General features: G+C 49.8%; 3 protein-coding genes across 3 annotated transcripts; 2 read left to right on the top strand and 1 right to left on the bottom strand.

The window, feature by feature from the left end:
• Positions 1-4,887: 4,887 nt before the first annotated feature.
• Positions 4,888-5,268, top strand: J7T54_007777 (uncharacterized protein; the record flags this gene model as incomplete). The annotated part of the gene is made up of 1 exon (XM_051508877.1): positions 4,888-5,268. The coding sequence occupies one exon, from the start codon at positions 4,888-4,890 to the stop codon at positions 5,266-5,268; it is 381 nt and encodes a 126-aa protein (XP_051360106.1).
• A 2,460-nt stretch (positions 5,269-7,728) lies between these two features.
• On the top strand, positions 7,729-9,372 carry J7T54_007776 (uncharacterized protein; the record flags this gene model as incomplete). Its single annotated transcript, XM_051508876.1, has 2 exons — positions 7,729-8,129; positions 8,961-9,372. 2 exons carry the CDS (start codon positions 7,729-7,731, stop codon positions 9,370-9,372), a joined length of 813 nt encoding a protein of 270 aa, XP_051360105.1.
• A 98-nt stretch (positions 9,373-9,470) lies between these two features.
• On the bottom strand, positions 9,471-10,622 carry J7T54_007775 (putative transcriptional regulatory protein; the record flags this gene model as incomplete). The annotated part of the gene is made up of 1 exon (XM_051508875.1): positions 9,471-10,622. The coding sequence occupies one exon, from the start codon at positions 10,620-10,622 to the stop codon at positions 9,471-9,473; it is 1,152 nt and encodes a 383-aa protein (XP_051360104.1).
• Between the last annotated feature and the right edge of the window lie 40 nt (positions 10,623-10,662).

Here is a 10,662-nt window from a genome sequence, read left to right as displayed (position 1 = left end):
CTACGTAGCCTTAGTAAGCGCTATATTATTAGTAATAAGAGGGGCGTATATAATATATTCGGGGGCTTACGAAAGAATAAGTATTCTATTTGTATTATAGATAAGCTCCGAGAGCTCTACGATCTACTCTTATATCGGCTAGAGTAAGGTATTCATTTATTTAATAACTTATACGGTTACTTAGGGAGGTACCTTAAATACTTATTCGTTAGATATCGTAGCTCGTGCTATATAAATACGTTATATCGTTAGATAGATCGTTAGATATATTAAAGGCTAGTCCTTATTAGAATAACTTAGTAACTTAGATTAAGTCTATCTAACGATAATGTAAGAAAAGAAAAAGAAGAGGGAGCTTATAGTCCCCTTTTCTTATAAAACTCTACGAGGTCTGTGCGTCCTCGCGGGCACGCGTCCTTTGCCTAGGTGAACCGGGCTGGGTCTTGTACCTAGCCGCCAGCAGCTGGTAGAACCGTAACAGCTATCGTACCTGTGCGTGTACGTGACTAGCACGTGACACCCACACACAGCACGGATGTATCTTGGTTGAACGGCCAAAACCTCCAAAGTGTATCATATACCCTGCCGTCAAGAGTACGATCTGCCCTAGGAGGCCTCCGACCCTCCTCGAGGCCGTGGGCGCGTCCTATCTAAATATACATATATATCTTCTATATATTATGACCGCTTTGCTAGTCGCGGCAATAACGCAAATGCCGATCACGGCCGTTTAAGCCGTACTAGTCGAACGTTGGACAGAGGACTTACGGTAGGGTAAGGCTTCTATAGATCTCCGTTTAATCAGATTACATAGGGTTGATAAAGTGGACGTTGCCTAGCTACGCTCGATAGCGTTAGGGTTTGCTTTAAGGCTCGATTTTGTGCTTACCGGACTTGAAGGGATCGACGAAGTCTGGGTGGTTCTCATGGAGACCACCTTTGGCAGCAGCCATAATGGTGTTATTAATCAAGTTGATGGTCATTAGCTTGGGTTTGAAGGGATGAGCAAAGCACGCGAGCATAGTCCTGAGGCCCACTGAAATGAATGCGCAGATGATCCAGGGCGCAGGGCCGCAAGTGACTCAAAGAGCGCTGCTTCGGTATCTATCTGATGGTCGCAAGAGGCCACCGCGCTTGGGCACCCAACGGCGTGCAGCGACCTATTCATCTTATTGGATTGAAACAAGTAGCAGAAAGAAGGCCAGAAGCGCAAGCCAGCTGGCGTGGATGGAGGGTGGCCCGGAATAGGGGCCCATTTCACAGAGGCCGGGACAAGGTCGCCGTGCGGTGCAGAGCCCACATGTATATATTACATGGCCTCGTCTAGATATAGGACTAGATAACAAATATCCCTAAAGAGGTAGCTACCCAAATAGCCGTTTGAACGTCGAGTGAAGGGGGGCAGAAACTGCGACATTAGCAATAAACTCTAGTCCGTTTCTGAGCAAGTATATACCTTTCGGAACTCAGAAGAATAAAGCCGACCCAGGAGAGCTATTGCGCAAACCACATTAAAGTTAACGCTATGGCCATAATTGTATATAGTGTCTAAAGTGGTGCCTCGAGTACCTCATGAGATAGAGACTTCACTAGTAAAGTGCCATAACTGCGACCTTCGCCACACAGTGGGTCGCTCCCACGAGGCATGGATAGCAGGGTGTCGTAGATACTTGCCTCCTTATCTTCCGGTTTTGAGTACTTGCTCCTATCGGGATTTAATAAACTTCCCTTGATCGGGGTTGGTGGTTGGGTGTTGAGTCTGAGAACAGCGTGTATAGCCCGAGTGAATGGAACGGCCATTATGGCTACTATAGATAGCCATATAAGTGCTCTAGCATAAATAAGCCAGGTAAGGTCTTTCTCTTTTGCGCTTACGAGGCCGCCGAAGTAGAAGTTATTCTGGAGACCGTATATCACAGTCAGGGTCATGGGGTAGTATGAAAGCCCCTGGAGAATTGACTCTAAGAGTAACGCAGATGTTGCCGAAACGAAGTTCTTTATACTTAGGTGGCGACCTCCGTGTAATGCGAGCCAGCCGAGTCGAGGAAGCGAGCACCAAAGAAGCGCCAATTCAAAAATTAGAACATCCATATAGCCAGGTATACTTTAAGTGATATATACGTTAGCCTAGATCGTAGATACATAAAGACCGGCAAGTAGGAGTCCTCAGAAGACCCATTGCGGCAAACATGACTACAGTGAGATGCTGATAGTGGTATCGACATATTTTCCTCGATTAGCAAAGAACATAGCAAGCGCGGGAGCTAGATTAGTAAGAGCAATACTCCCTAATTTCCACCTATTAGAAGGGCATTCTCCCTCTTTTTCTATATTCCCAAGTCTGAGAGTCTATTGCCATGGGATCATATCGCGGCGCTGAGGGGCGATCATCTCACGCCATTCTTTAGGGAGACCATACCAACCTTCCACATTACCACATAGGCCGTGAATCCAAACTACGTATTATCTGCGGGCCTTCAAGGTCTAGCAGGAGCCTTGGCAAAGATCGTAGTTAATATTCCTACAGAAGCAAGTTCTATCTATTACGCTTTTAACTTTGCAATAGCCATCTGAATCAAGCTGACAAGCATCGGTCGCGTATTTCTGACTGAATTCCGTGACCTCCTGGGGGATATCTCGAACAGGCCCCGGCAGATGCCAGTCTCCGCGTGGGATATATATGAGCCCTAGGATTTTAAGCGACGAAGTCTAATTAATAGGCAGGGATGCTGGTCCGCAAGTGGCGTTTAGCCACAGCCGCTCTTCTGTCAAGGCCAACTAGCTTAATGTCGAACAAGGCTTATCTTGATATTCAAAGGCGAATATACTACAAAAACACTCCTTATCAAAGTACTGGCCGGAGGGTATTTGTCTTTTGGTAACGTCATATCCGACGGTGTTAAAGCCTAGTGCGGTCATAGACTTTCGTGACGTGCTATACTCCCAAGGACGACCGGCGTTTCTAGTAAAGAGCGTGTTACTCGTAAAGCTATAGGATACAATAACGTGTTAAAACGAATCTTTCGATAAGGACGAAACTAAATTCTGCAGACATGCTGGCGCCTTACTAACAACATCAACAATAGTTCCGTATCCTTCTCTTAGGCTTTCTGGTGAGAGACTCTGTAGCCCGTTGGTATCACTAATATAAATAAGCCACGTCCGGCCAGTCACATGCTGTATCCAGGAATGGAGTTATGCTTTAGCGAGTATAGATCTACTGTAGTACGCTATATAGCTTTCGATGGCCCTTGGTGAGAACTCAATACTAAGGTAACTGATTTTTGTCAGCCACTGGTGGCGCGTGTAGATCAGTCTAAAGTATGAAGTGCATCGGTGGTGAGTGTATTTAGTCATAGTATCCAGTCACGACGATTGATCTTGCTGGGCGATACACTGCGGCATGGGCATTAGATCCTCAGGGTTGACCCAGCCTCCGTGATCCTTTTGGACCGTGGGTATTTCACTCTTGTCGGAGCTAAGGTCGAGGTTTCCGCTTGTATCATAGTTCGGCTCTTTGATAACGATTAGTGTGACTGTGAACCCCCGTCGATCAATCACTTACTGCCGAAAGCTAAAGTAGAGAACACAAAGGGCAGCAGCGAGTGAATTATGCTATAGAGTTTTATGATGCTGTAGGGGCCTTTGCTCGGAAGTCTGAGACAAATTACTGCATGTATGGAATGAACCTTTCTCTTCCTTTTGTTGAGTTCTAACTTTATATGTCTAATAGTCGGAATGCGGGGAAGGACGTGACCCACGGATTAACATTAGCCCTTACCAATCAAACTTTACGTGTCTAGTGGTCGGAATGCGGGGAAACACATGACCCACGGATTAACATTGATTCTTACCATTCAGTTCCGTATCGCATACGGTACGCTAGCGCTTACGATATGCCCCTACGCCTAATGGACCCATTAATCCTCATTCTTTCTCCTTCATCTTCACTTATGTACGTAGCACACTATATTTGTGCAGTTCTTGCGTTCAACAACTGGCTGTATTCCACTTTTATCAGCGTTTACTCTGGTTCAATCTATCTGTCTTTCGACCACACCTACGCTATTCAATGGCCAGGCTAAAAACTTCCGATTGGATTAAGTACTACATAAAATACAGTTCGTTCTTAGTGTGCCCGTGCCACCGAGTGACTGCTAACACCCTCATGAAGCGCATGTTAAAGTGAAGAGAGGTTGCCTCTGGACTTTAATCTACCTAGCCTTGCCATTCACTTGCTGCATGTCTGTCATGTGGACCGATAACGCTCCATGGTGGCCCTTGCCGAAGAGACCCAGCGAAGACGCCAACGAGTCTGAGCAGCCTTCTTCCAGCGGGCACTAGGCAGAGACGGCCGGATCGCCAGAAAGGGACCCATGCAACCTAAGAGAGCCGGTGGATCCGTCGCTCGGGCATGCCTGGAATATCGTGTTGGTGACTAGCATGTTCCTTGGAGGACAACGGGGTCGGTGGTCTACACAACGAAAAGATGCGAATTTATGATTTCGATTCTACATGTATACGGATACTGCCCCCCCCCCCCCCAATGCGCAATGACGACTACACATCGGAGATAAAAGGCCGTCTTACCCCGGTGGGTGCATGGGCAGACATCCTAGAAATACCAGAACCTTCCGGAATGAAACAGAATCAAACGGTCGCATTAGTACCAAGTAGAAGCTTGCACGCGACCGGGACATTACAATAAGTACCCTCGCATGCCGTGTCCACATACTCGATGAAAGTGAGATAAATATACACCCAAAGTCAGACACCAATAGGCGACACCTTTCGTTTCCTCTGCCTTAGCGACCAGACACTTATCTTGGGCAACTCGATCCGATCCATACCACTGAAAAACACAGCTCGGTCTCCTTTTCTCGCAGAATGGTTTACCGCATCATAGTGCTAGCGCCACGGAAGGCCGGTGTCACCCACGAGGACTTCAAGGCCCGATACGAGCAGCACATGCACCTAGTGGAGGACATTTGTGGCCGTGACTTGATGCCTCTCCGCCACACGAGGTCGTACATACGTCATGACGTACCGGGCGATAAGCCTGTCCTACTTGCTGGCAGAGCTGAGGACGTGCGATGCGACGCAGTCGTGAATATTGACTTTGAAGACGAGGCCGCATTCCAGCGATTCATTGGCGCTTTGTCGACAGAGGACGCTAGAGCGAGGATTGATGCAGACGAGGCAGGATTCTGGGACCGAACCGGGATGAAGGTCGTGGTCGTTGAAGGCATCGAGGAGACACAGAAATAAGACAGATGATGTTTTAGGTGAGAGGTCATCGGCGTGTTAACAGCTCAGCTTGGTTCACACCTTGACAATGCAAATTATCTTCAGTGCGCCACGTCGTTCCTGTCGTCCCTCGCTGTTCTGGATGCTACTTCCGGGGCACATTACCGACCGATTCCTTCCCGAAGTTGGAGTGGCATTGTTACCAGTGCTTCTATCTTGACAAAAAATTACACTAGTAGTCTACCAGCCTGGATCGTGTTCTTTGCGGGCTTTGGATTTGGCAGCAAGCTACGGTATGCTTCTTTCGTCGCTGCATAGTCGCTCATGTCAGCAGGAAAGGGACATGCGAGACACAGTGAGTGGAATGACCGTCTGAGCCTCGATTCCCTCGGGGATTATTCCATTGATAGAGGGAACAGTGCCACTAGTATAAACGAGGTCCTTTGTCGCAACACCTCCAACTGTGCATGATTATTCACATTCTTTTCTCTTGAGCTCGCAATGCCTCGCGTCGGGACTCACACAAGATTGCAACCTGATTACCTAGGTAATTAATAGGTGATTTGACTCGTGCTTCAAGGACGGGGGCACCAAGGATGGCACCCGCCGTGGCAAACAAGAGCGATGGAAGCTGGAAACGAAAATCATCTTTACCTTGAAAGTAAGGTCGACTTGTGGCTTATATCGTCAAACCGTCATTCAGTGACAAGTGACTCAAGCAGTGAGCAGGGTTTCTACCACCTCATATATCTCCACGTCTCCACGTACTTGGAGCCATCGAATACTATGTAAGTTTGCAAACTGTTACACGCTCAAAACGCTTATCTTCCAACTATGTAAGGTTGACATCCACCGTCTCAGAAATCCTTGTTCCCTGGCCTTGTCATCGGCGCCCTGTTGTTATCTCGTGGCGGCCATCGGTGCTGATAAATCGACAGTGCCGGCGACGGGGTCTCCTGGTGATCGGAGTACCTGTGACTTGCCACTTGTTGAGCCCGCGCAGATCATCGGAATTTGCACATTGAATCCGTCGGTGAGCATCTAGTCCGGTGTCGGCTCTAGTGTTCCGATCTTATCTTTTGTGTCAATGGCGTCTTGCTTGAAAGCACCCCATCAACCGAAGACGACCCTTGTTCAAGTGCGGGGTCGGAGTTTATCATGATGATATTGATGGTATCGCTCTGGAGCGGCAGAACTCCAACAGCCGTTAACCGCCGTCTATTCCGGCAACGACCTTTATTTGGCAAGCTAATTTCTAATGCGGGGCTGCCGGTAGGACTTGAAGTCCCCGACCTCATCCAGACTCCAGAGTTTCCAAACGATCATGCTATGTTCAAGTTTCCTTCTGCATCTGCTTTGTCTAGAATTGTAACAGCCTTCCATCTCTTTGGCCAATACATTCAGTGGTAGACTTCCTCACTCACGGACGTGCTGTGTTCATGTCAAGTGGGAACAGTCAACTTAGGGACGTGGAGTCTGAACCGCGCCATCCTCGCCTGCCAAATGCCGATGGATATCCTGCGTGCCAAGACACACAGGTGGCGGATTCCGGAAGTTACAGCGTACAGGAAACAGGACCAACATTTCCTCGCACGTTTGTCACGCCTATCTTGACTTTCTATATCACCCGGCTGTTTCTTATCATCCACCGAGCCCCGCAATGTGCAGGGATGAAACTCAACAAATCCAATCACGAAGGCATGCTTGCATGGGGGGCGGCGTGGAATCGCGGATCCCCATGTCCCTTCACAGGGCTGGGAGGTTTGCAGATGCAGCGGATGCCATCTGGTTGGAGGTCGAAGACAAAGGCCTGCATGTCCCTCATAGGGCGCAGAATCGATTTCCTACCGTCTTCTTTGCGCCGCTATTGTCCTTATCGTCACGACGGGATGTCAAAGAAATTTTGTGTCCCGGCTGTCAAAGCTCCGGCGCTCATGGCGTCTGGACTCTGGACTCTGGGGGCTGAATATTGATACGAACTCAACTCCGTCACTGGGCCAGGATCGCGAATTCACGATATAAAGGTTCAGTTGGACACGGACACGATGGGTTGAAGAGCTCTGTATCAAACAGGTATCAGAAACGTTCGCTTCCAAGGACACCTGGCTGCCCTTCTTCGCCTTGGGCTATGGTATTTTGGCCACTACTACGCCTCAAGACATCATCTCCTTCCATGACCTTTTCGACATTGCCTCAGAGTCTGTTCACAATGTCCACCTCAAATACAGTGACAGAGTTACTCTTGAAGGCGTTCGTGTTGTCTACGGCGACTGCACCTCGATGAGCCCTCATGATTTCCATCACGAGGTAGCCTCGTTCTCCGCCAAGTCTGGGCTCACTCCTGATCGCGTTGCGTGAGTAGTGCCGCAGGACATCATGGACAATGGCTGTCTACACGCCTACTTCGAAAACACGCTCGTCGGTCGGTCTGATCCTATCAACCTTTCTTCGTCACTCCGCAAACGCTAGTCCTTGGATGAGATGGGCGACTCCAACGGTCTCTGGTTCAATGGCGTGGAATATCTCAACTCCACTAAGCAGACTTCCGTCTCCGTTGGGGAGGCGAAAAGCAAGAAGATTGCCATTGTCGGCGGTGGCATGTCTGTGCTGATGACTAGTTTGCTTCTAACATCTGTCGGCATGACGAACTGGCACATAACCGAGTCCACCGAACGCATTGGTGGCCGCGTCCGCACCAGATGTCTCAATGATTCAAAGCCTGACAATTACCAGTATCAAGAAATGAGACCCATACGGTTTCCCGTGGCCGTCAAATACACAGACAGCAACGAGACGTTGGACATCCAAGATCCCAAGCTGGTCTTCCAACTGTCGGACGTACTCAACGGAATGAACGGCAACGACATAGAGCCAGCCGTCAAGTTCATTCCCTGGATTCAAAGCAATCCCAACGCACCCGCAAATTCTCGGGGCTATCGGTTACCTAACGGCCGCATTCCCACCGCTGCTCAGCTCTCGGCTAATCCAAGCGTGCTACCCCCCCCCCCCCCCCGCAGCCAATGCTTCTAATCCCGTCGGTGCTGAACTAGGAGAGGGATTTATGAATCAGTTGCTAGATTTTACTCCCGAGCGCATGCGCAACATCTCCTCTAATATCTTCCGCGCTCATCGCGAGGCTATTAACCGAGGTTTGTTCCACTGGTCCGAAGCAGCGTATCTGAAATACAAGGTCGGACTGGACATGGACACGGTGGATTTCCTATCCGGCTTTGGAAGTTCGCCTATATGGGGTGAATAGTACGAAAGTGTCTATTTCTCGGCGACGAATTAGAAAACGATTGACAAGGGACTACTCTTTGCCGCGAGCCTTCGCTCCCCACGTTCAGGGTAAGATCCCGTACGGTCGTAAGATCACAGGGCTGGACTACAACAACGATACGTTAAAGGTGTCACTCACTTAGCAGGAATCATCCGTTGGACAAATCCGTCTAGTCTGAAGAATATGACTATGCTGTCCTGGCTGTCCTTTTCTCTAAGGTGAGGCTATGGAGGACACCCACTTACTCCAGCCTACTGTCGCGAGCGATTTCCACCCTGACCTACGCTCAATCTTACAAGGTCGCGCTTCACTACGAAATAAGATTCTAGGAGAGTCAGGAGAACCCTATCATAGGTGGTTGCGGATCAGTCGACATCCCTGGTATCGGCTCTGTCTGCTATCCAGCCTACAAAATCAACTCGACGGGTCCTAGTGTCATTCTCGCCTCCTATGCCAGCGCTGTGCAAGCAAGATCTGTTGCCGCACTGAGTGAAGAGGACCACGTCGCCCTGGTTCAAGAAGCCATGGTGGAGGTGCATGGCGAGATTGCGAATGAACAGTGGGCCGGGGCCTATGATCGCCAATGCTGGGAGGTTGATGAGCACCAGGCTGGCGCATGGGCCTCTGTTGCCGTTGGCCAGCAGGAGCTGTTCATCCCAGCTTATCACAAGAGTGAGCTGAACACGATTTTCATTGGCGATCACACCAGCATCACGCACGCTTGGATCTTCTTTGCCCTCGAGTCTGCCGTGCGCGGCACCACGCAGCTTCTCCTGGAGCTTGGTCTGGTAGATGAAGTCAAGAAAGTTGTGGACACGTGGATGGCGCGGTGGATTACAATTTAGATACTATGACAAATTCTCAGACAGTGTTCGCGAACACTGGCACGAGATTAATTCACTTGCACGCTCCATATTTCCACGGCGATTGTGATAGCTCGTGCCTACCAGTATCCGCCAGCCATCCACGGCGCTGATGCGGGCGTTTGCAAATCAGCGCCAATGGGATTTGACACCTGTTCTTGTAGACTGGAAACCATACCGCCTATTGAACCCGGTAGCCCGAGACCAGACGTGCAGTCCTGTGGAGGATACCCTGCTGACATGGACCACATGAATTCGTCCATGTACGTGCTCATTGTGTCTTCGGTTTCCCCGACACCTGTTACTCCTCCCGGACCTCCTGGTAGACCTAGGCCCGCAGCTTTCGAGGACATGAGCTCCACAATCCTTGGCTCCGGGTTGTGCTTGCCTCCATCCTGTGCTGTGGCCTGCGTCGAGTCCCACAACTCGAGTATAAGTTTGGTGAAATGTCTCACAAAGGGCCCGTTCAAGTCGGTGTGGTCGCCCGCTGCATGACGTGCCTCGTAGTTCTCGCTCATTACGTCCCACGCGCGTTTAGCGACAGAATCTGTAGGATCCTTCTTCAGAACTTCGATGATGTGGAAGTAGCCAATGGCTGGAAACTGATAACGGAAGAACCACCGAAATCCCTTGACCAAGGCGGTATTGTGCAGTTGCGTATCACAGTCGATCATGTGTATTGCATGAGAAAGGGCGTCGTTTGCTTGTTTAGATGTGGTCTTTGCGCCGCTCGAGCACGCAGCGTAGTGCTCTTGAAGGAGCGACCTGGACAAGAACGATCTCGTGCTCCAGATGGAGAGATAGTGAAGTGGGTTTCCAGGATCACAATGATCAAAATAGTCTCGCTCCATTGACTTTGCAAAGTCTGCAACTTGCTTCTCCTCCGCCACCTCCCGCGCCACTGCCTTGAGGGCTGGAGTTGTGAATTCAAGATAGAAAGACGCGTGACGCACGAAGTTGGCAATCTCGCTCCGTACCACGACGAAGAGAGCCTCGCTAGTTTTTGACTGCGCCACCGGCGGCTCCCGCATACCTGCGCGAAGATCATGGTCATTGATGTTGAGTGGTGCCTTGCAGTCCCAGGTCGGGGTGAGGCAAGTATTCTTGTACATGGCAAGCTCGCTGATCCGGGCGTCGAAGAAGATGAGGGAATACCACAGGCGTCGACGCATCTCAGCGTGAAGAACAGGATATCTGCTGTTGTGTAGCTCGCTGTGTATTCCTATGCGCATTGCCGTGCGCGTTGCTATTCCCAGCATGGAAGAGAGGGAA

The sequence above is a fragment of the Emericellopsis cladophorae genome (assembly GCF_022114955.1).
Source record: "Emericellopsis cladophorae strain MUM 19.33 chromosome Unknown NODE_50_length_166691_cov_114_954254, whole genome shotgun sequence".
In the NCBI taxonomy this organism is placed as follows: Eukaryota; Fungi; Ascomycota; class Sordariomycetes; order Hypocreales; family Bionectriaceae; genus Emericellopsis; species Emericellopsis cladophorae.
This window is presented reverse-complemented; position numbering and strand designations above follow the sequence as displayed.